This window comes from Aedes albopictus, chromosome 1, assembly GCF_035046485.1.
Source record: "Aedes albopictus strain Foshan chromosome 1, AalbF5, whole genome shotgun sequence".
NCBI classification, from domain to species: domain Eukaryota; kingdom Metazoa; phylum Arthropoda; class Insecta; order Diptera; family Culicidae; genus Aedes; species Aedes albopictus.
In genome coordinates, this window is record NC_085136.1 from 130,173,907 (window position 1) to 130,200,737 (window position 26,831).

The 26,831-nt window shown below is 43.5% G+C and overlaps 1 protein-coding gene across 6 annotated transcripts in view; it reads right to left on the minus strand.

Annotated features, from left to right (window-relative positions):
* LOC109422992 (rho GTPase-activating protein 190) overlaps positions 1 to 26,831 on the minus strand; it is a 139,138-nt gene that overhangs the window by 33,026 nt on the left and 79,281 nt on the right. For 5 of the 6 annotated variants that reach the window (XM_062845368.1, XM_062845367.1, XM_062845369.1 and 2 more), the window contains exons 3-7: positions 16,177 to 16,622; positions 3,972 to 5,116; positions 2,952 to 3,404; positions 1,349 to 2,841; positions 1,100 to 1,144 (exon numbers count right to left, since the gene is read on the minus strand). In XM_062845368.1, coding sequence (XP_062701352.1) covers positions 1,100 to 1,144; positions 1,349 to 2,841; positions 2,952 to 3,404; positions 3,972 to 5,116; positions 16,177 to 16,326 — 3,286 coding nt within the window. In that variant the 5' untranslated portion in view covers positions 16,327 to 16,622. The remainder of the gene's footprint in view (positions 1 to 1,099; positions 1,145 to 1,348; positions 2,842 to 2,951; positions 3,405 to 3,971; positions 5,117 to 16,176; positions 16,623 to 26,831) is intronic. The other variant, XM_062845372.1, reaches the window with a different exon arrangement.

The following is a 26,831-nucleotide window of genomic DNA, read 5'->3' on the forward strand; positions in this document are numbered from 1 at the left end:
TTTATATGGAGATTATATGGAATGTATCGCATAAGAAAAATGGCTAAAAACCACTTTATTTTTTATTTCCAATGGGAGTGAATAATTTTTCAATCAATGCCCCAAACTTTTGTATATTCATGCTGATCATCTAACAAAATTATAAACAATCAAAACATGAGTAATGCGCCCGAAAATGGCAGTGACCCATCTTGCCCCGCGACCCATCTTGCCCCGCCCCACCCTATATTCGAGAAAGTGCGCAGAATTAGGGCCGGTCACGGTATATCGGATATTATGCTGATTGGATAACATCCAAGGAAACAATGATAGCATTATCCTGTTTTCTTCTAGCCTTAGACCTTTTCGGCGCCTTTCTGAGGCTGGCGCCCATGGCCAACTGCACGCTACGGCTCTATTTATAGTGATCTGTAAATTTTTTGTTGCACGGCGCCTACGTGAATATCGGAACCCTACAAATGTTCAATTTTATTGTATTTATTAGGCGCCCTGTCATGATAAATGAAAAAGAACACTACAAATGCACAAAAAGATTGCAAGATCGACATAGGTGCACGAATGTGGAAAAACAGTTAGACTAGTCGACGATGCAACAAAATCCGAGTTTTTAAGTAAAATGTAAAATCTGCTCTGCTATACACCAGTGAAACCGAAACCGGGTATGTATCAGTGGAGATGGAGAACACTCACCGACAGTAGGTTTATAATTCGCACATGACGGTGGAATTACGGCATACTGATTCTCATCCGTATTAGTTTGTTTTAGATTAGTTACGATAGGGAACCAATGATCCTTATTATATACACTACTTATAGCTAGACTAGTATAGTAAAGAAATATTATTGCAGACTACATCTCAAATTGGACTATCACACTTTTTTTGGTACGCCTAAAAAGTGTGATAAAAGTGCACATTTGCATCGGATCGTCTCGACGTCTTCGGTGCACTTATTCCTCCATTTACAAGGAATAAGTGCACCGAAGACCTCAACTCGATCCGACGTGTCCTTGCGCTGCAATCACACTTTGAAGGTGTGTGCACACTATTGTGTCAGTCCAATTTGGGGTGCAGTCAGCAATAATATGAGTGATAGTAACCTGAGTCGTATGTGTTGATCGAGTCCTTGGATCCACTGACGTCGGCTAGAGGGATGGTTGGATGGAGTTTTTTTTTGTTTGGTTTTGGCGGTTGAATGACATGTGAGCAAGCCATGGAAGAATAGAGTTTTTGGGAGTAAATATGAAATCCAGATTAGTACATTATACCGTCCACATAAATCCTCTTTGTATGATCCCACAGTTAGTGGATGATATGGTGGAAATGTTCAAAGAGACTTCGATACTTACAGTTTATCTCCTCCAGGCTGCTTTGCGACTGGGACACGGTGTTGGCTTTGAGTTGCCGCAAAATCGACGACGGCGTTAGCAGGTGATCCGGAGGCGCCGGCTCTGGCGGAGTCGTAGGCGGTGGATAGATTTGGAAGCCCTGATTGCTTCCACCCTTATCGAAATCGCTGCTATCCTCGTAGTAGTACATATTGGAATACTGCTGTTGGTGTTGTTTGAGATTATCCAGATCATCTAGAGAGTTGATGGATCGGTTGTCAAAGAGCATTTTCTGTTGCTGATGAGGGTGCTGATGTTGGCCACGATATGTCGTTTGGGAGCCATTGATCAGATAGCTCTCGTAACGAGGTGGAGGCTGGGGCGCCTGTTGGTGATGATGATGCATGGAATGTTCCATTGTGCCTTCGCCGGAATCAATTGTGAGGGGTTCTTCCATGTTGAAGGCGTGTTCAATTTCGGGTTTCTTGTCCCATACCTCTTTGAGAAACGGGGCAAACGAGGCGAATTTGAATTGGTTATCTTCGTCGGATGCGGTGGCGAAATGTGCCCGCAACTTGTCGGCAATTGCATTGCCTTCGGTGATTAGCATTTGTGATGTTTCGTTGTTGAAAAATGCATTGACTCCTCCCTGTTCTGACACGGAAACAAGTTGCATTGGTAAGTTGGGAATGTTCAGCGAGAAAGCGCTTAGCGTGGACAGAGAAGCCTTTCGTTTGCTAGAGTATAACAAGATAAATCCATGGATGAGATCGTCTCTGAAAGCATTAGCCCCATGGTATGAGGACAAAATTAGTTCCACTCGTCGCTTAGAATCTCCCAAGAACATTTCGAAAATGATATTCCTTTCTCCAGCGTTTATACAGGATTGCTCAATCATCATCGAGCTGAGTAGGTTTTCAGTCGAGAAAGGATCGCCGCAAAAGATGCACATGATAATTCGCAAATCAGGAATATCCGCTAGATTCATGCCGTATTTCAGTTCGTCGAAGGGAATTGAATCTATAACGCTGTTCAATGTTGTCTCTACGAACCGCGCCTCCTGACCAGAAGCATAAAACTCATTCTCATCGATAAACACACAATGGAGTCGTTCCGCTAGCGATTGACCATCGCTTTGCAGTTGTTGAAGAGTACTTTCACTATTTTTCTCGTCGCTCATAAAAACTATGTGCAAATTGTTTACGCTATCCTTAAAATCGATATTGTCCACCAGCAGACGATCAAGCACCTCATAAATGTAAGTAAACGTTTGCCTGTTCGAGTAGCAACATATCAGTCCCTTGTTGGCCAGCTCGAACGAGAAGGAATCATTTTCCCGATTGATCGTTTCGATACTCAGACCGTACACTTGGCCGTCCACTATGTACTCGCCGTTGTCGTTGCACTGCTGGTGTACCTTATCGATAAAATCGTTGGCAATATAATCCAACCCGATGACTATGAGATTCAGCTGCAGTTGGCCGTCTTTCTGGGCAAACCTGGGGTTCGGTAGGCTGTAAAACAAACAAAATATAGTTAGTTCATATCAACAGGTGTGTCAGCATAGCGTCCTATAGGGCAGTACTTTTGAGCTGAAAAATTGGTAGTTTGGGCCAATACTCACTTCTGATTGGCAATTAATATCCTCTCGATAAGAGCATCCATACAGTTCGGGAAGGCTGGACAGTGCTCCCGGATGGGACAATGCACAAACCCAAGGTGTTGGAACAGCATTAGCTTCCTATCTTGATCCAATCGATCCAGCAGTTTATATCGCAAATCTTCCTGGAGAACATCGGTTATTTCTTTTACGTCATTCTGTGTGATCGTTCCCGAAGGTTCAATGTTCTTGAAGTGATAGAACAGATCCGCGTGCTCCATCAGTAACTCCTGAAAATTTCGCTTGGCCGTCTCGATCAGTTCTCGCTGGTGGTTGTCGTAGATTTGCTGACAATCATGCTCGGACAAGGCTTCGAAGCATTCGCGACCCATGAACAGGACTCGAACTTCCGACAGTTGTTTGCCCGGTGTCACATATCCGGTTTCCTCCAGTAATTTCTTGAACTGCTTCTTCCATCTGTGCATGGAACATATACATAGGATGAGGTAAAAGAAGTAATATTAGTATTAAAGGAAAATGACAGCTGTGCATGCATACAGAGAAACGCAAAATCACCTTTTTGGCATCCTTTGGAGATGGTTGTTAGTTTAGATATTTAGATATTTATTTATCACAACACAATGCAAGCCAAGACAGGGAGTAAATACAAGAGAAAGAGTTTAGTTAGATCTCACGGAACGCAAAAACGCACACGACTAAAATCGACTACTGTTACTAACTAACTCTACTAAACAAGCTCGTCGTATACTTTTTGATTTCAAGGATAAAGATCATTCAATTCAAGCCAATTGCACACCAAGCGAGCTATATTCATTCACCAAAGATGGACTCGTGGAAAGATTGTTGCTCGTGATTTAGACTTGTAGTCACAATCTTTGAATTGATTGTTTATTAAATCCCCACAACATTAAAACCAGAGAGCCCCAACAGATCATTAGCAACAACCTTTACTCGATTCCCTCAAACCAAACAAAATCTAGCTAGTCATAAGCCGCCAACGTCCAACCACATAAATCTACTTACTCTAATCGCTTCTGCTCCTGCTGCAGGGCATTCATGTGATTCTTGAACACCGTCTCCGCTTCGGGTGTTTCCAAAATATCAAACGGTATCCGGTTCTCGTCTTCCATATCACTCATATCGCTCAGTTCGGCCCAACTGCCGCCCCTCTCTATGGCATCGAAGAAGTACTGATCAAATTCCACATGATTTCGGAAATAGTTTCGTATCGACTGCCAATCGTTGAACGTGTCCAGCTCCAGGTTGATGCTGTTCATGTCCGGCAAAATTTCCTGCAGCACGCATGCAAACGAATCCATGTAACTCTGCAGCTTTTTCCCTTGGTAATCGTCCCGTAGCTTCTTGATGTGTCGTCGGAATATCCTCTGACCGGCTTCCTGGCCAAATAGTTCTAAAAAGTCAATCCATTCCCTATGGTTGGCCAACTTCTTGGAAGAACTCGTCCATATGGAACGGTGATCCGTAATTTGCGTCCGGATAAGCCGTGTGACGTACTCGGAGCTGGCATTAAGCAGATCAGTTCGTTGTTTGGCCGCCTCCGCATAGGACATGATCTTCGATCGTTGCTTCGCTTTGTCGATCATTTGTGCGAGCACTATGAATGCCAGATCGACGTTTATGCTTTCGTGTGCGGACGTCTCAACCATCACAATTTGACCTTTGTATTCCTTTCGGGCGCAGATCTTCTCCGCTTCCCGGATGTACAGTTCGTTCGAGTCATCGTTCTTGGTCGTTACCAGCACGACGGGTTTCTTGTTTTTCAGGACGTTGTTGATGATCTGCGTAATAAATTCGACCTGCTTTTCAACCGTCCTGTTCGGAACCACACTGACATCGAACACGCACACGAACCCATCGACCAGAAATCGGCCTTCCGGTAGCACAATTTCCTCGTACTCGTGCTCGATGCCCAGCTGATTTTTGCAAATGTATTTGAGCTTCTCCTGCGAACTTAACCGAATAGCCGAACATCGCTTTGTGTAGGGCTCCATTTTGCCCACCTTAAATGGTTGGAATGTGGCATCATCTACGAACTCGGTTTGTTCCACTACGCTAAAGTTATACTCGACGCCCTCCTCGGACGTTTTGCGCGCCTCTCCCCAGTACAGGAAGTGGTCATTGTTGACAACTCGGCCGCTGAAGTCGGACTGTGAGGGTGGCAAGAGACAGAAAAATATACTGGCATTAGTAATTCTTATGATTCAGTACGAACATATAAAATGTATTTTATGCCCAATTTTAACGAAGTATTTAGGAAATAGTTCTGGCATTCGACTAGAATAGGTCAGTTTGCTGGGATTCCTATGCAGATACCACCTATTCAAGTCCAACTCCAGAGTATTTGATAGAGGTACACGTGGATTGCCGTTTGGTAGACGTAAGGTATACGGGTTCGACAAATGTTGAGTGTTACATAATAAATGGATGTCGCAAAATCAAAAGTAAAGGAAACTACACCGAAAATCCCGATAGAGGATAGTGTTGGTAGGCTACGCTGAGAGTAGCAAATCATGTAGACTATTCAACTCGGAAAACTGTACCATCACGAGGCGACAGCATTCGCCGAACACTGTACATATTACCATGCCAGATGAGTTATGGCCCATTAAAGACAGCAACACTAGGGAGCAGAAATTAAAATTTTAATTCTCAATGATTACACTCAACATGAATTTGAAAATTCTAAACTAAGTGATCAAAATAAAGTTCATTTTGTTGAATGAATTTTCTGACTTAATCATTCATTTTTCTATCACTGACAATTTTCACTGAGAAATATAACTAAACCCCAACGCTCGGTTATACTTCAAACCACCAAAAACTTAGGTATGTGTAGTAGTTAACTAGAATACTAACTATCTGCTCTATTTGTTCATTAAGTCGAATTGTGTGTCTGTTAACAAAAATAGGACATTTTACGATTTGCAAGAAAATATTCATGACAGAGAATTGAATGAAAAAAGAGGCATTCAGCTGTCAATGAATGTGGTCAGACACGAATGAAAAAAATAGAATGCAAATCTTCACTTTGGATTTTAGAATTTTTTACACGAAAATCAGTATGATCAAAATGGTTCCCCAAAATCAAGCGAAGTGTTGCATTTGAAGTTACTGGGGTTGCAGCTAAACAATATGTGATGCTGCGCGATAATTAGATCTCAAGACTGCTTTACTGCACGGTAATCATGAAGAGAAGATTTACCTTCGTCAACCACCCGGATTTGTCGTGTCAACATGAAGAAAAGTCTTGAACTTTCCTGTTGTTAAAATTTAAAAAGTGTGTTGAAAGCTACAGTGGCGCTTGCGGTAACTATGCGAATATGGGCATCTATAATGAACGAACTATCCAGAGAACAATCGAAGCACTACAGAAACAATTCAATATTTCCTCATTGGGAGATGTACACAGGTATCTCGGAATTGAAGTGAAACGTGATGAGAACGGCGATTTCCACTTGAACCAAAATCTCGAGGATAAACGCAGTGCTAAAGGATCAAAAATCTCTATCGACATTGGATGTTTCGAGCAAGAAAGTGAACAGCTACTTCCTGATAACAAAAACTGTCAGAAGCGAATTGATCAACTGCTATACTGCCCCCACTCGCATAACAGTCCCATATGAATAGGAAACCCAATAAAAATGGACTGTTATGCGAGCGGGGGCAGTATACTTATTAGGCCTGTCCAGCATTTCAAAAATGTTCTCTGATTCTCAAGTCCACCTCCATATTTTGATTGGCATCCTAAAAGAAGTAACTGGTCAAAATTTCTGCCAAATCCATTGAAATTAAGAGGTGCATCAAATCAATTTTGTGTTTTTCGACTATTTTTGAACTTCAAAAAATCATAACTACACTAAAACATGTCAAAACATAATTCTTTCAGCAGAAATTGAAAGCTATACTTGTCTGCTACAACTTCTCCGAACAACATGTGCCAATAAAATTGAAGGAAACATGTGTAATTATCACATTTGTGATCAGAAAAACCTTAAAAAGTTGATTTTTTGATAGATTTTGTTCTGGAACACCCTAATATACTTAATAAGTTGGATTTTTCAAAACGGCATCATATTCTCCAATGTTTTTTGGTTATTTGCTTCTTTGACACCAATGCTATAGGAGTTGAGCAAAAATTACTAAAATTCGTGAAAGTCAAATGTGGCCTAAAAACTAGCTTTTTGGAGGCAATCACGTTGTGGCGCGAAATTGTACTGAACGTAGTAGCTTTGCTTCCTAGTAGTTTGCCTTGGCTACCCCCTACCACGGGTGATAACAAACAACCGCGATGACAGGTGTTGGCTATCATATCAGTGCTGACGCGATGCCACTTTTTGCGCGCCAAAGCGTGATTGCACCCGAAAAGCTAGTTTTTAGGCCACATTTGGCTTTCACGAATTTTAGTAATTTTTGCTCAACTCCTACAGCATTGATGCCAAAGAAGCAAATAACCAAAAAACATTGGAGAATATGATGCCGTTTTGAAAAATCCAACTCATTACGTATATTAGGGTATTCCAGAACAAAATCTATCAAAAAATCAACTTTTTAAGGTTTTTCTGATTACAAATGTGATAATTACACATGTTTCCTTCAATTTTATTGGCACACGTTGTTCGGAGAAGTTGTAGCAAACAAGTATAGCTTTCAATTTCTGCCGGAAGAATTAAGTTTTGACATGTTTTAGTGGAGTTATGATTTTTTGAAGTTCAAAAATAGTCGAAAAACACAAAATTGATTTGATGCACCTCTTAATTTTAATGGATTTGGCTGAAATTTTGACCAGTTACTTCTTTTAGGATGCCAATCAAAATATGGGGGTGGACTTGAGAATCAGAGAACATTTTTGAAAAGCTGGACAGGCCTAATACTTATGTGTCGATGAACACTAGACCGGATATTGCGGCGGCCGTCTCCATCCTCAGCCAACAAACGACTGGAACCAGATGAAGTGGGTGGCTCGGTAGAGTACAAACAATGTGAAGGTAGAATATTTGGTTGGACTCTCGAATATTTGGTTGGATCGAAAGCAAAGAAGACCGGATGTGTTGCGCTTTCAACTGCTGAATCGGAGATTCTTTTTCGCACGCAACGTAACGGAAATGGCTGCTGATCTGCTGACCTAACCGGTAGAAAAAATACGGATGGCCAAGCTTCGGGCGATGTGCGGATTAGAGACCCCGTGTTGCTCGTAGAACGAAGCAGAACGTTCATAAATGGCAATTTTCGCAGGATGTAATTTATGTCGCACTTTGTTGGCGATTTTTCAGCAAGTCCTTAATGATCTTTGAAGGTTTCGGAGCATCGGTTGTTCAATTTCATGTGGGACTGCCAACTTACCTTTGGTGAACCTCCCGGTTCACCAGCCTGTTCCAGTGGTAGGAATCCACCAGGGAGGGTACAGGCACGTCAAACTCGAACAAACTACGCCTACCTAACATGCATCGAGCGGGCCTTCCCAAACAACACAATGCGATTTCGGGGGCCATCCCCATCGACAAAAGAAACCGATTTCCAAGCAGGATTCGACCAGGCTTCTGGTCGCGTTGCCAGTCACACTAACACACTCGCAAAAGATGAGCAGTAGGCCTACCTTGCCGCATGCGGGTCCCCTGGAATCCACTAATCAGGTGACCCCTAATTCATGGTGTTATGCGGCTTTACGCTTACCGTGCCTAGGAATGAATGGTTAGGGGGGTCTTATAAAAACCTAATCGCAAACGGAGCCTGTGGAGTACCAGGGCACCCTCCACAGTATTTGCCCTTACTGTGCTAACCGGAGCAATAGCGCGGTGGACCTTGTGTTTCTCCGAGACAATCAGCTGCCCTTCTTCAATCTCATACTTGAGGCTGAATAAGGGCGGGATTATGAAAATGTTATAAATTAGTTTAAATTTTCACCTATATGGTTTCGCATTATGCGTTTTACACAGTGTATTCTGTGCATCCTCACCTTTGGCGCATTCAAATAGATACCGATCTGGCTTTATTGCTGCTGTTCTTTTTTGTGCTGTGATTGTTAAGAGTTTAATCTTGCCTAGTTTGGGTAGTGGCTACGGTTAGGATAGCTCAGATCAATCTTCAACACAAAAGAACAGCAACGATCAATCTTTGTAGACTTATGCAAAATGGTACAGTCCAAGTGGCGTTAGTCCAAGAACCTCACTTTCGCAAGGGGAATTTCTATCTAGGAAACCTTGTGAATCCGGTGTTTGCTACTTTCAGTAAAATGAAATGGCAAACTCACGTGTCATGCCTCGAGCATGTGTGCTTGTGCAATCGTTGCTACACTCATATCTGAACTACCAGAGATGTATGTGCTATCACAATCGATGTATCTGTTGGAAACCTCAACAGGAAATACGTTTATTGTTCGGTTTTTTTACCGCATGATGAACCATCCCCTACGGATGCTTTCAAGCAAGTCATTGCATACTGCACTTCAAAAGGCCTTCCGCTATTTGTTGGTAGTGATGCTAATGCTCACCATATAATCTGGGGCAGCTCAGACATCAATTTGAGAGGCTCCATGGATACTTAAGTAGTACAGATCTTGGATTACTTAACATAGGCAACCGCCCAACCTTCATGGGATCTGGTAGAGAGGAAGTGTTAGACATAAAGCTTTGCTCTAGCAGAATAAGTCATGAGCTGACCAATTGACATGTGTCAAATGGAGAATCTTTATCTGACCATCGCTACATCTTGTTTGGGCCCATATAGCCGAGGCGGTAAACGCACGGGTATTCAGCATGACCATGCTGAGGGTGACGGGTTCGATTCCCGGTCGGTCCAGGATCTTTTCGTAAAGGAAATTTCCTTGACTTCCTTGGGCATAGAGTATCTTCGTGCCTGCCACACGATATACACATGCTAAATGGTCATTGGCAGCGGAAGCTCTCAGTTAATAACTGTGGAAGTGCTCATAGAACACTAAGCTGAGAAGCAGGCTTTGTCCCAGTGAGGACGTTACGCCAAGAAGAGGAGAGGAGAGGAGTACATCTTGTTTGAACACGTGAATGTTACTTCGCAAACTTTGCGTTTCAGGAATCCCCGGTCAACCAACTGGGATCTCTTTACCGAGGCAAGGCCTACCAGAAAGCTCTTCGGTCTGCTGAACGATCCGGCTGGAAAAACCTTTGTACAGGATTTTCAAGTGAACGAACTTCGTTTGCCAAATGGTGATTTCACTTCCTCTGATGAAGAAGTTTTGGAATGTTTATTCAGTACACACTTCCCCGGATGTGTGAATATTACATCTTCGGATGAACCTGATGTCTTTTCTTGTAGTTATGATTCTTTAGCTTCGGCTCTGAGTATCATAACTTTAGAATCGATTGAATGGGCACTAGTGCGGGACAAACATCAAATTCTCGCTCCAGTCGACTTTTTCGATTCCATTTAGGTCCCATATGAACTGTGCAAAATTTCAGCGCAATCGGTGAAACTATAATTTAGCGCAAGCGGTTCAAAGTTTTCATAGGATTTACTATGGGAAAAGTTACACTTTCAAATAAAAATTCCCAGAGGTCGCCCCTTGTCTCGTTAATTCAAATCGATCAACGCTTCTTGTAGAAAAATCATTTATGAAACTTTCCTTCGAAAACCGCAAAACAATTGGATGCATGTGGAAAAAGTTATTGATTTATTACCGATTAGTGATCCAACGATCGGCTTTTTGTTTTGTTTTATCAGCAGCACTGCTGCTGCCGTTGCTGCATGGGGTGGCGGGTGGCATCAACACCCCCAGAAACAGCAGTAGCCAAGGCAGCAGCTACAGTGCTGCTGATAAAACAAAACAAAAAGCCGATCGTTGGATCACTAAACGGTAATAAATCAATAACTTTTTCCACAAGCATCCAATTGTTTTGCGGTCTTCGAAGGAAAGTTTCATAAATGATTTTTCAACAAGAAGCGTTGATCGATTTGAATTAAGAAGATAAGGGGCGACCTCTGGGATTTTTTGTTTGAAAGTGTAATTTTTCCCATAGTAAATCCTATGTAAACTTTGAACCGTTTGCGCTAAATTATAGTTTCACCGATTGCTCTGAAATTTTGTACAGTTCATATGGGACCTAAATGGGATCTAAAAAGTCGACTGGAGCGAGGATTTATTTTTTCCATACAAGCGTGTCCCATACTAATGGGCACTTAATAGCTTTGCTCCTTTCAAATCTCCTGGGGCAGATGGGATTTATCCTATTTTGCTTCAGAAGGGATTTGATCATTTCAAACATGTTTTGACTCAACTACTTGTTTGCAGTTTTGCTACAGGGTATATTCCCAAATCCTGGCGGGATATTACTGTGAAGTTTATTCCGAAAGTAAGTCGCGCGTCGTATGAAAAAGCAAAGAGCTTCAGACCTATCAGTTTGACCTCTTTTCTTCTGAAATGCTTAGAACGCATAGTCGATCATCACATCCGTGATGTTCATCTGGCCAATGTGCCTCTTCTTGTGAACCAACATGCTTACCAATCTGGAAAGTCCACTGTGACTCTTTTACACAAAGTTGTTTACGATATCGAGAAGGCATTCGCTCAAAAGCAATCCTGCTTGGGTGTTTTCTTAGATATCGAGGGTGCCTTTGACAACGTGCCTTTCGATGCCATATTGGAAGCCGCACGGGGTCATGGTATATCTCCAATGATGTCCAATTGGATTCACCAAATGCTCAAAAACCGACATCTCTTCTCGACATTGCGTCAAGCGGCGATTAGGAAATTGAGTGTTTGTGGAAGCCCCCAAGGGGGAGTCTTATCACCACTTTTATGGAATCTCGTAGCAGATACGCTATTGAGGCAACTCAATAATAGCGGTTTTCCTACTTATGGTTTTGCCGACGACTACCTAGCATTGTTAGTTGGTATGTGCATCACCACCCTTTTCTACCTGATGTAAAACGCTCTTCAGGTAGATGAGGGTTGGTGTCGCCAATATGGCCTTTCGGTTAATCCGAGTAAAACATCTTACTCAGTAACAAATTTTGAAAACGACGTATAATCAATGCTACACCATTGATTATACGTCGTTTTCAAAATTTGTTACTGTACTGTTCTTTTTACGGAAAGGCGAAACCGTAATGGCATTCGACCTTTGCGTCTCTGTGATTCTGAAATCGATGTGACTGAACTGAACAGGTAAAGTACGTTGGAGTTATTCTTGATTCCAAGCTTTCCTGGACACCTCACATAGAGTTCAGAATCAAGAAAGCTTGTATGGCCTTCGGGCAATGCCGGCGAACCTTTGGTACAACTTGGGGTCTTAAACCCAAGTATATCAAATGGATATACACAACTGTTGTTGTAATTGTAATTGTAATTGTAATTGCTCAATCCACACCCAGGCCGACAACTGTCAGCCCATCTGCTTGTAGGCAGATGTGGACCTACTAAGCCTCCCCCGTTAACATGTCCTACACCGAATTAGCACACCGGGATCTTCCACAGGCAGGCGCTGGCGTTACCAGTCCCAACAAGTGTCAGATACATTAAATAGATGGGGTAGAGGATATAGGAAGATGTGGGAATAGGATGGGAAGAGGCAGAAAATGAAGAGATAGTAGAGAGGTTTCGATTTTGCTGAAACGAGAAAGAGAAAGAATGATAAAGAACATTAGCGATATGTTCATAGATTATGAATTGGTCGATAATTTCTCATCTATTTTGTTTCCATATCGTTGCATCGGTGACCATTTTCATCGCCTTTCCCGTTTTTGTTAGGGCCATCTCGCGTTTTTTCGTCGTCCTCTTTGCCGGTTGGCGACGTTCGGGATGTAAGTAGAAAAGCATGCATTTAATATGATTAGTACGACAGTAATTGTGATTGCTCAGTACTTCCAGCCCATTTGTCCGCAGTACATATCAGGCATCTCGTTTTAACAAGTCCTACACAGAATTAGAAACCCCGGTCTTCCACAGACAGTCCCAACTAGTGTCAGTTAAGTTCAATTGAGGATATGAAGCGGCAAAATGAGAAGACATTAGAGAAGGTTTGGTTCATTGGTAGCTGTGTTCATGTGATGTTTGTCTGACATTGAAAAACAATGTTATGTGTTTGACTTTCCACCACAAATTTAATACCGGAAAAATATCTGATCAGTTGTATAGTTTCGCAATTCTATGTCCACATTGAAATGCTTTTGTTAATACATCTTTTATCAAGAAGGAATAATGCTGTTTACTGTTATAAGATAATTCAGATAAAGGGCAGCTATTGTATTGTAATCCAGAATAAACCTACAGAAAATGTCTCAATAAAAAAGTTAACTCTAACTCTAATTCAACTAACTACACAAACTAAAAAAGTGTTATTATATTTTACCAATGATTTCACCCTAATCTTGACCCTAACATAGTTATGCGCTTAGTGTAAGTGGACTCCGCTTGTGATTTTGGTGGGACAATGACCAAAATAGTGTTGTTTCGACAATAGTCACATACTATGCCCTACGACATTGACGATTCTATTGTCTATGGCTCACCTATTTCGTGCCACCCAGCAGGGCCTTGGTCTAATACCCATTTCAGTGTATCCGCTCCACGTAATGTACCGCACCTCTTTTGATTTGTGATATATTACGCGGAACATTACTCTCTTCATTCGGATAGCGGCTATGTAACCCATTAGATTGAAAGCCTCCATCAAACATGAAGCGATTAATTGGAGACTGAAGACTCTATACCAAATTTGGCTCAGAGACAGGTAATCAGTGAGGTCAGCTTTTCTCGTTTGTCAGAGACGATTGATACGTATTAAGACAAACTTTCCACTGCATCTGCCAGCTATAATCGGTGATCGATCAACATTTCGAGTACCTACCCCAATTTACACAAGAATGCCAAGGATCACCGCTCATGCTTTACAATACAGTTGGAAAAACTAGAACAACACCTGGCCACAATGATGCATAAAGCACTAAAGCGGACCGGAAGTGTTGGTGAGCCAGCCCCCACCATGGATATACACAACTGTTGTTCGGCCAATATTGGCCTATGGATGTCTTGTATGGTGGCAAAAGGGTGAAATGAGAACGATCCAATCAAAATTAAGCCATCTGCAAAGGATGTGCTTAAGGCGAAACTGGAAGCATTTTTTCATTTTATTGGTTTTTGATTTTTTATTAAATAACGAAGCAATATTTTCAAAATCGGTTTTCGTGCACATGTAGAGTATGGATCAAGGTATCTTCTGAATTTTTTTGAGGTGGAAATTTTTTTCCATTTTTGCAGAAATCATTTATTTGTGAAATTTTGTTCAAAAATGGTTTCTGCAAAAACAAAAAAACATTTTCCACTACAAAAAAAAAAATCAGAATATACCTTGATCCATACTCTACATGTGCACGAAAACCGATTTTGAAAATATTGCTTCGTGATTTAATAAAAAATCAAAAACCAAAAAGTGAGGAAAAGCTTCCAGTTTCGCCTTAATGGCGATGTCTGGAGCGTTCTCTTCAACTCCCACGGCAGCGCTCGAAGCTCTCTTTGACGTTGCTCCACTACACATTCATCTCAAACAAGAAGCACTTTCTTGCACTTACCGTCTACGGGTACTCGGTCTACTAGAGGAAACTTCTGTGAACCGCACATCAACACACACCTCGTTGTTTCCACTTTTGGTGAATCAGGACAAAATTGTCCTTGCTCCAAGTAATCTTACAATTGCTTGTAATTTCCCATATAGGAAATGTTACACGAAATTCCCTTCCCGGGAAGAGTGGACATCAGGGATATCTGGAAAGAAGTATTTCAGACGGCATCGTATGTTACACTGATGGCTCCCTTCTCGAAGGTCGAGCAGGTGCTTGTGTTTATTCTCGTGAGCTAAGGCTGCATCAGTCTTATTCACTTGGTAGACACTGCACCGTTTTTCAGGCCGGAATCTTTGCTCTTATGTGCGGAGTGCAATCAGCACTTCAGCAGCACGTAATGGGCAAAGTAATATACTTCTGTTCAGATAGCCAGGCTGCTATTAAAGCACTTGCTTCGACCAACTCTAAGTCAAAGATAGTTATCGCTTGTCGAACTCAAATCGAGGAACTGAACACTTTCACACACAGCAAACACTTTCACCTTGTATAGGTGCCTGGCCATTCTTCCATCGCTGGAAATGAATTGGCTGATGAGTTAGCTCGCACTGGAGCATCACATGACTTCAATGGCCCTGAGCCAGCTATTCCGATATTGAAGTGTTGGGTAAAGCTTCAGATTCACACCTGGGCTGCTTCTCAACACAGACAATACTGGAACAGTTTGAAGTCATGTCATCAAACTAAATTGTATTGTACTGAACCATCTCCAAGGGTTTCGAAGTATCTTACAAATCTGTCAAAGCAGAATTGCAGCATTCTGGTCAAAGCATTGACTGGCCACTGCCGACTCAGCTATCACATGGTGAATATTCAGCAAGCTGATTCATTAGTATGTGATAGCTGTGAATCCGATTATGGAACTTCGTATCATTTGATGTAACTGTCCAGTTTTTGCGCAACTGCGTTTCCGAGTACTCGGTTAACACTTATTTATTAAGTAAAACTGACTTCTGAAACCTGTATCTGGCAGTGATATGTTCCGGCGTAGCAGTTTCTTCGCGAATCAAAAACTAATTTGTTTTTAAGTCCGACGTATCGATATATTTAACATCTTTTTCAAGGATGTTAAATATATTGAAACGTCGGAGAAACAAATTAGTTTTTGATTCGTGAGGGGACTGCTACGCCGCCAACATATCACTGCCAGATTCCCTCAGTCGATACTATTCCCTCCGAAACCTGTATCTTCAGGACATTCTGTTATTATAGACTCGCTGTGTTGAAGAGCTATAGTTTCTCTTTACACTTTACGCGTTATTACAGTGCCCTTTTGCAAGGCGCTGTTTGAACCCACTGTTTTACGCTTAGTGCGTTTATGACGATCCTATTCCCTGACCTTCCTTTTCCCTATCCCATCCCTTATTCCGTTCCCTCTCCCTCGGGTAATTGTTGAATTACCCTTGCTCATAGCGATGGCACAAGTTTTCCAAATGGAGGAGAACGTGCCTCTGGATTCCTATACTAATACCTGGTACCTGGGTCAGAAAGCAGAAAACTCGATTTCTCCAACAAAACGTAGTTTACGTCAAAATACAATATTCTTCTAATGGCACTGACCTATCTTGCTCCTACATACCATACAGTATGTATTCTATTAACTCATTATCCAACTCACCTGACTCAGCACCGAAATGTGATCGATCGCGTAGTCATCGGTTTTTGGCCGCACGAATCGGTTGCACAGGCAGGACTTGCCCGCCCCCAGCTGGCCTTTGTCCTTCTCAACACCGGAAAGCCCAACGACGGCGACATTGATCTGTTTCATTATCTACGTTACTAATTCGGAGGAAAAGTTTGCTGCTAGCAGCCTGTGCTCTGTTCGCCGGCACTCCTTGTTGACCGGGGGCGCACAGGCAGCTCAACAGATGCCTAGATACCGGGTGGGGGCGTATGGTGGTGGCTGGGTGTAGAGCTGCGCCCGCGACGCCTCCGTAGACAAGAGGCAACCCCAATTAATGCAAACGATGCTCGACTCGGGGCAGATTTTTCCACCCGACCGACGGCGGCGGTGGTGCGATTTTCCTACGAATTTTCCGTCTAGCTGGCTCTGATGAGATAATCCTGCGTAATAGAAGGGAGACAGAAAGAGAAAAAAAGTTGCGTCATTAGTGTCGTGCAGCAAGTGCAGCCAGACTATGGATGGTGATGATGATGAGAACCATCAGAACACCGACCGAGACCGAGAGCTGAAAGAGGACCCAATCCCATTGAATTGGTTATGACCCATCGGACTTCTTTTTTTTTGCAGCGTGGCAAGGGGAAATGAGAAAGGTCAATAAATAAAACTGAAAAATTGCACTAGAACAGAAAAAGCTGAAACGAATGAAAACGAAATGCCTCCAGGGAGGAAACTGAACGTGGGGGGTGCGAGGGAAGCTATATATAGAAAGTAATATAAAAAAGAGAGAAAAACTCCACTGCCATTGGGGTAAAAGCATCGGGCATTGCTCGTTGTCATCGTCCTCTGCCCCATAGTCAGCGGTAAGATTAATTTTATTGCTTATTTTTGTGATTCATTTAATCATCGGTCTTGATTTGGTTCGTGCAGTGGGTTCAAAATTATTCTTTTTTCTTGTCGTCTCTTACTTTATTAGCATTGTTACTAGTCAGTACTTGAATGCATTTTTCTTCTGGGCGTAGAGTCTGAGCTGGGACAACGTCTGCTTCTCAGCTTTGTGTTGTTTTGAGAACTTCCACAGTGAATAACTGTGCTTTATGTTTTGAATCTATCGGTTTGAATGATCTAATGCTCTATCTAAGAAACTGTTTCTTACTTTCTTGGCGGACTTAAGCTGGTTTGGAGGCTTCTTTCCTGTGGGATCACTGTGTGTCGTCTGTCTGGACACGTATTGATTTTGTTGACCTATTCGGATGTACTGAAAACTGAAGCTAGGGAAGATTCATTTTTTACGTCCATTGTTTTTCGGGATTTCTAGACCCCCCCCCCCCTCCCCCTCTATAACGCTATTTTCCTACACCTTATACACGCACTGTCACACTTTCTTAGACCCCCCCTCCCCCCAAAATGTTGGACGTAATTTTTGAACGTTCACTTAAGGTCATTTCACCTCCAGGATGTAATTATCGTTGTGAGGTTTCGCAATTACAACTTTACATGTCCTCCCACCCCGAAATTGCGATATTCCTGCATAATGGAATTTTCTGAATGATCAGAAGCCGTCGATAAATTTTGTAGAATAGAGTAAGTGTGCCCATCGTTGTGGTAATAAGGTAAATTCATTTTAAAAACAATGATCGTACCATCTAATGAAGGGTTGCAAAACGTTAGTTGGTAGTTTTCTATCCAAATTTGCTTGGAAAAATATAAAAACTATCGTTTCTCTCTATTTTCGATCATAAATCGCTTACCACAACATTAGGCACACTGTTCCTATTATGGAGGTAAAATTTAATTTTGGTTCCTATTGATGCGGTATCCCATTGAAATCATATGCGATATCGCAACATTAGGAACACTACCGCAACAATAGGAACACAGCAGCAAAAAATTTAAGGGAAATATTTTTTTAAAATAGGTTTTTGGGCTAATCTTAAGCACACAAATGGTGCAATCTCATACTTTAAGCATAATACATCTATTAAAAATGCCTTTTGGTAACATTTCAGTCGAAAAAGTGTTCAATTGCCACTAGCGCAACATTAGGTACTACACAATTACCCTATTATGGTTTACTCCTTGGTCTGGTTTTGAAAATGGACAGTTTTTGCGAGACGTAATTTATGAACGTTTCCATTTCAGTCATTTTTGTCACCAATTCAAAAAGTCTCAGTTTGCAATATTTTGAGCAGACGGAGAGAAATCACGCATGCAAAACCATGTCGACCCGCAATCGTCAAAACAAGTAATAAATTACTATTCATTATCTCTATGCAGGGAATGAAATTGCATGGTCGTTGAAAAATGTCAATGACTTTCCCCAGAATTGAGAGCAATCACCATTGACTCCCATACAGACCTATAACGACCAGTATGTATTGACTTCGGCAAGCATTTTCCCATAATGGAGTGGTTTTGCCGACTTTCCACAAAATGTGTTTTCATCCGATCACCTCCTCTCATTCCCATTCCATTATCCCAGAGCAGGGCATTGAATCGATCCCATTTCGACAGTTCGGAGTTAGTGAGTGTTATTCACGTTCATTCACTCTCGTTTGTCTCTTCCATCCAACCGACACCTCACCCGCCTCTGACTGATCCTAGTCGGGTTTTCTGTTTTTCGTGACTGTTATGTGAAAAATCAACAACGCAGACCCGACCGACAGCCACCTAATGTTGATGTGTGGTTTCGGTGGGAATTGAGCTGGATGATAATCGTGTACGTCAACGTTTCCCATTCGTGTCGGAGTACCTCCCTATCTTACTTCAACTAACGTTTCACTTTCCGAATTCGTGAGAGTTCAGACTTTGGGAGCTGAGAGCTACATATTCCCACCGCCACGCCGGGAAGATTCATTATCATGCATGACATGTCAGGAATCTTGTTTTTTGCGTGCTCTGAGACAGTTGTTGAATTCGTTTTTATGTTGTTGTGTGGTTGGAATCGATACCTGTTTTCGATATTACCTATATATTACTGTAACGTGTATTAGGCACATATACTACTTGAACATATATTAACCTCGTCTAGTCAGTTGTTTAGACAGGTGCTAGCATTTTTATATTCTTCCGAGGCAAGTGTTAAATCAAGGGGGAAGACAGCTTTTGCTCTCGAGACTGATCATGAGTAGCTTTTGAGTAACTCTGAGCAACTCGCTTTGCTCGGAGTTACACACAGCGTTAGCTGTACATGGCAACCATAGGATTTGTTTATTTACGCTGTGAAAAATATCCGTACCGCTAGCAGGGTATCAGGAAACCTCATCGATGTTCATTTGTGTTTATTTCTTGTTTAAATGTTGTAAAATATAATTAATTCTACAATTCCGTGAACCAAATCTGGTACAAATAAAAGAAGATGTTTTTTCTGGTGGTTTATGTTTCTAGGAAAATGTGCACCGGAATTCACCTAAGGGTGTGAAAAAAGAGTGTCTGCAATATGCAGAACGCAGCTTGTAACTGGCTAGGAGTTAAAAAGAAAGACTACATCGTTTTCAACCAGAGGTTACATATGCCGTTTTTCTTTATTATCCAGTTCCAACCTGGGTTGGAACTGGATCAGATCACAGTTTTAACCCCAACCCGACTTCGGTTTCGCTTGTACTAAAGTTTGTTTGACGTTGTTTGTTTACACATTTTCCGCCAATCCAGTTCCAACCCAGGTTAAAAAAGAAAAACGGCAATAGATTTAACAATCACTGACATGGAACAACGGACAACACACGAAACGCATAGTGTTTCAGTGGAGAACTTTTCAATTGAAGTTTTCACCGACTGGAGCGGGGAATTCGAACCCATACTCCAAGGCTTACGAAACGGTTCAACGACGACCATCAACCACGAAGCTCACAGTTTTCACTAGAGTTTCATCGTTTCGTTCATGTTTCTGTGTGCCCGGGAAAAGCCGGGCGCCGGAAAAACTGACTTTGAGATATGTAGGAGGAGCACGTGCCTCTGATACGTATGTAGCTCTTGGTCATTATGAGTTTGAAGAATGTCGTGTCATAGCAGAGCTCACGTTTCCTACTCCCAAATCCCATCATCTTAGATTTTATGGCCCAGGATTCAGGCCTCAGACTTCTGATCCAACCAAGTTTGACGGGTCGAATGTTTGGCATACGTCTGACTACTTGGATCAGCGGAAAATGTTTGAGCAAATTTGGGAGCAACAGGGAGCAACTCACAGTTGCTCGATCAACAAAAGCTTGCTCTGAGCAAAGCTGTCTACCCCCTTGTGTTAAATTTACGAACCCTCTCATTTCATTTTGGTGATTCACATAAAGACAGATGCGTACAACTATATTAGCTGGGGCAAACAATATGTTGAGTGGACAACCCATTTATTGGGTTGCAAAATGGTGAATCGACAACCTGGAAGGAGCGTCCAACATAGCTCTGGTCCTCACAGGTTTCTTAGCTAATAGTGTAATCACCACGCCCGCGCCCAACTGTTCTGCAAATATGAAGAACTGATACTGCGTGCATCACGATTTGACCTGCCGAAGCATCAGGCCCTATCAGCTAGCACTAGAAACAGTTGCTAACAATGATGCCTTCACCTGCCCCGACCTCACCGGGACCCCTTTCCAACCACGGACTCGGATGTAACTCAGTAGACCGAGATCAACAGCAACGCTATCATTGTGTTCTACCCACGACCACTTATTCGTTATAAGTGTCGATTCCGAGCACAGCCCAAGTAACATTTTTTAATAAAATAGTCTAGAAAAGGTTCTTACAACCATCATTAAACCAAAAAAATTGGCCATAACTCCGGAACGCCTTGACCGATCCGAATCATTTTCAATAGCCAACAATGCGGTAAAATTCCGGTTCGATTCGAGCTATGATCCGAAAAATTGGCCAATGGGAAGTTCCTTAAAAATGAGTGAACTTTTTTGTACACAGACATACCTACATACACACATACATACACACATACAGAAGTCATCTCAGTTCGTCGAACTGAGTTGATTGGTATATGTGACTTGACCCTCCGAGCCTCCAATCGATTTTTTTTGAGTGCTATCCCCGCAAGTTCCTCATCGGTGATCCTCTTCTGATCGCCAGCCCCAGTCCCTGGCTGTCCTACGAAATGAGGCCAAGGACTAGGATCATGACGCGGTAAAAACCCCTCCAACTTCACTGGAGATTGCTTTGTAGGGGTCATTACACCACTTGTCTTGGCCATCACGATCATGTAGGCCTCACCCCGCGGATTCACATTGGCACTCTGACAGAGACCCTCGAAGCAGGACTTTTGCTTGCCCGTATCTCACCCCGCCGTTCGTTTCGCTCTTTCTCAGCTCGTGGTCGCTGTATCCGCCGACTATCCCGTAGCCAGACGCGGTCGCATGAGTCCACCAGTAGGCAGGTCATCTCCCATTTTTCAAGTGGCCTAGGCATGGTCGCAACACAAGCACGTGAGAGCACCGCTACTAGCTCGTCGCCGTCTAAACCGATTAAGTTTCGCTCACGGCGGAGCGCCTCTCTAAATAGCCCTTCATCGAAGTATGATGTCTTCCACCTGCGAGGGCTTGGCCTTGGCCTAGCCGCCTCTTCTTCTATCCGCTGTCTGCTGATGTGGTAGTCGATACTGTAGCGAACCGCCAGGTGGTCGTTGAGAGTGTAGCCATCATTTACTCTCCAGTTCGAACTATTTGTTAAGCCAGGACTACAAAAGGTCACGTCAATAATTGACTCCGCTCCGTTTCGACTAAAGGTACTCTTGGACATTAGCCAAGTCGACATCTAAGATGGCCAGTGTTTCTAGCAGGATCTGACTCCGCTGGTTCGTGAAACGGCTCCCCCATTCCACGGCCCAGGCATTAAAGTCACCCGCTATTACCACCGGCCTTCGCCCTGTTAGCACGGTCGTTAAGCGGTCCAGCATTTGCGTGAACCGCTCGATCGGCCATCGCGGAGGCGCATAACAGCTACAGAAGAAGACCCCGTTTACTTTGGCGACCACGAAGCCAGTAGTAGACACCAACTCCTGGACGGGGTATTTACCCGTCGTCCATATCGCCGCCATTTTTCTGGTCCCATCCGCGACCCAGTTACCGTTGCCGGCGGGCACTCGGTATGGGTCCGATACGGTGGCGATATCCGTCTCCCACTCAGAAACCGCCTGACAAAGCAGTTGCTGAGCCGCGTCACAGTGGTTCAGGTTCAGCTGCGTTACCTGCACTGTGATTTGTTGTTCACTGCGGCTTTCTTGAAGGCCGGGCACCTTGGACCACCCATCGGATGTCTGTTGTTCGAGGATTTCTCGGTACAGATCATGCAGATGGGCGGACTCGTGCAGCTTTGGGCCTTATGATCTTCAGCGCCGCATTGCCGGCACAGTTTGCGCCTGTCGGGGCCTTTGCAGTCCCACGACTTGTGTCCTGGTTCCAGACACCTGAAGCAAACCTCTGGTGGCTCGTGGAATGTCAGGTGACATACACACCAGCCCACCTTTATGCTCCCTACTTTAACGGACTTTTTGACGTCCGCCACAGGTATCTGATCCAAAGCTATGTGTGTCCCTGTTGGCCCTCTCCGTAGCTTAACGGCTGCGGCCACCACCTGCACATCGCACTGTTGCCGCAATGCCGTGACGAGCTCTTCCACTTCGGTGATCTCGTCAATGTCTTTGACCTTCAGAGTCGCCTCATGTGTCAGAGCCCTCACCTGCACACCCTCACCAAGGACCTCTTCTGCCAGCCTCTTGTAGGCGGCGCCCTTGTGTTCCTTCTGGCGCTTCAGCTCCAGGATCATCTCACCCGTACGAGTACGTTTAATACTGCGTACGTCGGCTCCAAGACCCTCAAGCTTGGCGTCGCTTCGCATCGTCTTCAAGACGTCCGAGTACTTAGACTGTTCGGTCTTGATGACGATAGCGTCGCCTTTCCCGCGCCTTCCTACGCCTTGGCTTGGCGTCCTGCACTTCTGCCTGCGGATTCACCTTCTTCTTCCTCTTCCGCTCTACCTTTGTCCAAGGAAAGTCCTCTCCTTGGATCGCCCGGCTCTGTGGCTGCTGAGGGCCCACCATTGGTCGCAACCCCTTGTTCCCATCATTCCGGGACGGGCCGGCCTTTTCAGGCCCACCCTTCCCAGCTTTCCGGGAACCCTGGCTAGGGTCCGACTTTCCGGCATTACCACCGGCTTTCGGGGTTATTATACGCCTGGCCTTGCGGGCGCCGCCAGACAGCTCCTCACCTGACGGCTGCCTCGCCCGCTTCTGCGAATGCTTGTCACGTTTGTCACGAGCATTCGCTTCCACTCTCTTCGGACTACCCGCGAAGGAGAAGGCCTCCGTTTGTGTAAACTTAGACGCTTTCTCCTTTGCGGGTTCCGCCGCTGCTGCAGCCAGCAACGCGACCGCGTGCTCCTGCTTGGCCTCATCGACAGTCGCTCTAAGCCGAAGCAAGGCCGTTTTCAGGTCCTTGCTTATATTCGACTTAGTTGTCGCAAAGTCGATAATTTTGCCAAGCTGCTGCTCAGCCACCTCTAATGCGGGCCGTCCTTTTCCTGCTACTTGGCTGATGGCCCTCAGCAATCATGCTCCGTCCATAACCTCCGCCGGCTGGCTTGCCGTGGAGTGGACAGGAGCCCCCACGCTTGAGCTGCGTAAGCAGCTTCCAGCACCTGACTCCTCGCTTCTCCTTGTTGGAGACCTCATCAACCCGCTTCTTGCGAATGGGTTGATCGCACCACTACTACCTGCTACACTTGATTTCTGAATTGGTTTGTTACTCATATTTTATTCCCACGAGTCGCACGACAAAGAATGTCCACCACGCCAGAGCTCTGCATTAACGCGGTAAGGGACAGCTTACTGTGGGGGGTGCCCAGGTGCCCCACAGGCTCCGTTAAAGATCGAGCATCTATTTCACCCCCTCGATCACTCATTCCTCGGCACGGGTCGCTTGACACCTTGAATTGGGGTTAGTAGTCCTATTCTTAGCCGGCAACTACGCGGCTGACTCGCAAACGGGGGGGGGGTGCGTCAGGCCCCAGGACATCCGTCCCTGCTGCCCCAATGACTCACTGCTTGAAGTCATTGCATTGTACTTTGCACTAGTGCGACCTAGTAATCCTACATTATAGAGATCTGCGGAGGCGGCCATTGTAAGCCAATCGTGCAGAAAGAACTGTCAAAGTGTGAGCCAAATGAACAAGCTGATCGTTCGTAAGAAGGCGTCGATTGAACGGTATTGCAATCCGAACTAAATAAATTAAAATTATTTATTTTTAATATCGAGAAATTGACGGTATATGTAAGTTTAGTAAAAAGATAGAATTTAATTAATTCTGCTTTCAAAAGCTCAAGCTTATGACGAAACTTTTGTTGCTGCACTTCTCAAAAAAACTTTCATTGCTGCTTCTTGCTTCATTTCTGCCGATATGTTTAGCTTAACACTTTGCAATAAATTTCAGATTTCATCGATTGCTCCGCTATTTTTTTTTCAAAATTTTGAAAAAAAAATTCTACCATAATTAGAAAATGTAAACAAAACAACTTGAACCACTACGAAGTCACGCACAAAGTTTGAACATCTAGCTTTGCAGCAAGTGTTGGTAGCTGATGTAAACAAAATGAACAGCGTTGCCGAATCGACATATGTAACTTCCGCTTATCTCTATGTAGAGGATTTCTAGTGCGGCCGATTCTCGAAACCGCATTTAGTGTTTATTATTACCTAAAATTTGAAGATAGAACGTACTCAGCGAGGATTCATTCGATTGGCTCTACCACATTTACCTTGGCGTGAGCCAATTAGTCTTCAAGCATATCCAGCTAGATGCAGAGTGCATAGTATGGACAGCAATTTTGATCTCTACGGAATCGATTATTGTTACAGTGCAGGTTTTAATCTGCAAACAAGCGGCCTACTTACAAGGATAAAATTCAATTTTTCAGAGACCCACAACGTCTTTTATTCATTCTGGGCAAGAACCTATATATTCAGGTATATATCTATTCAGGTATTGCCAAGTTTCGCGACAAAAATGGTGACCATGCTGATTCACTTCCATGTTTGTGCAGAAATTCATAAGTGTTTCCTTGACTCTTTTGTTTGTAGATTGCCTGCCTCATAATATGCAAACAAAAATACCAACATGGTAACCTGACAAAAAACATCTATCTGTTCATTATTGTAAAGTGCTCACAGAATATTAGGGTAAAGGTCCCTGGCGTTGTCACGCTTTATATATTGTTTGAATGGATTTAGGCCGTTACAAATATTTATTTCACTTTTTGTCCCACCATTCTTTGACTGGTCGAGGGGGGGGGGGGATAAAAATAATAAAGCATTTTTTTTTACTTATTCGTTTATTTGGAAGGCTCGGGCGCCACATGGGCATAACTGAGCCGAAATCTTTTGTTTTTACATGGGTTTACATTTTACAATTTATTACTGCCTTAAAACTATGTTAGTTTGGGAAGCCGAAGTACTCGCGGCTGTTTCGAGGTTAAGGATTGAAAAAAAAATAAAATAAAATAATATTGGGAAGGAGGGATTAATGGGTTTAAAACTAAATTATTTGCTAACTTATACTAAAACATTGATGGGAAAATTGTCCATATCTGTAATGGAACCAAAAAGAAAGGACTTTATCGGAAGACAACGACAAGAAGAGGACAAACGGAAGGGGGTGACGACAGACAGGGGCGAACAACAAAACCAAAAGGCGGACAACGAAAACAAGGAACGTACTACATCAAACTCTGACATCAACACGTTTCAAAAACTGGTAAATCAGGTTCATGTATTCCAAATCAAGTCCTGCCAACACTTCTCTAACGGGTTTCTGTTGTTTTCCTCGGACCCGGAGAATTTCATGCAGCTCAGATCTGACCTCACGATACTCATTGCATCCCCACACGACATGTTCGATATCCTGGTAAGCCACGCCACAGACACAGAGATTGCTTTCTGAGAGCCCGACACGGAAGGTATGTGCGTTCAACAAATAGTGGTTGGACATCAACCGACACATTACACGAATGAAATCGCGGCTCAAATCCAACCCTTTGAACCATGGCTTCTTCGACACCTGTGGAATGATGGAGTGCAACCATCTACCCATCTCTCCATCTCTCCATTTGTGTTGCCAGCTGATCAAGGTCTCCTGACGGACCAATGCAAAAAAATCATCGAAGGCGATTTGACGCTCGTAAATATCGCCTTCGCTAGCGCCCACCTTAGCCAGAGAGTCCGCTTTCTCATTGCCCGGAATTGAGCAATGTGAAGGGACCCAAGCTATGGTGATGATGTATGAGCGTTTGGACAAAGCACTCAAGACTTGGCGTATTCCTTTCAGGAAGTACGCTGAGTGCTTCATCGGTTTTATTGACCGAACAGCCTCCAGAGAGCTTAGACTGTCGGTAAAAATGAAGTAGTGCTCAGGTGGGAGAGTGCGAATGTACTCTAAGGTGTAGTATATAGCTGCTAGCTCAGCAATATATACCGAACATGGCTTTTGAAGCATAAAGGTGGCGCTATGAAATTCGTTGTAGACACCGAATCCAGTCGAATCATCGGTTTTGGAACCATCTGTGAAGAACTGTCTGGCCCCGCTAACATGCCCGAACTTACTTGCAAAAATTTGTGGAATACCTATGGAACGAAAAGATTCCGGTATACCGGTGATCTCATCCC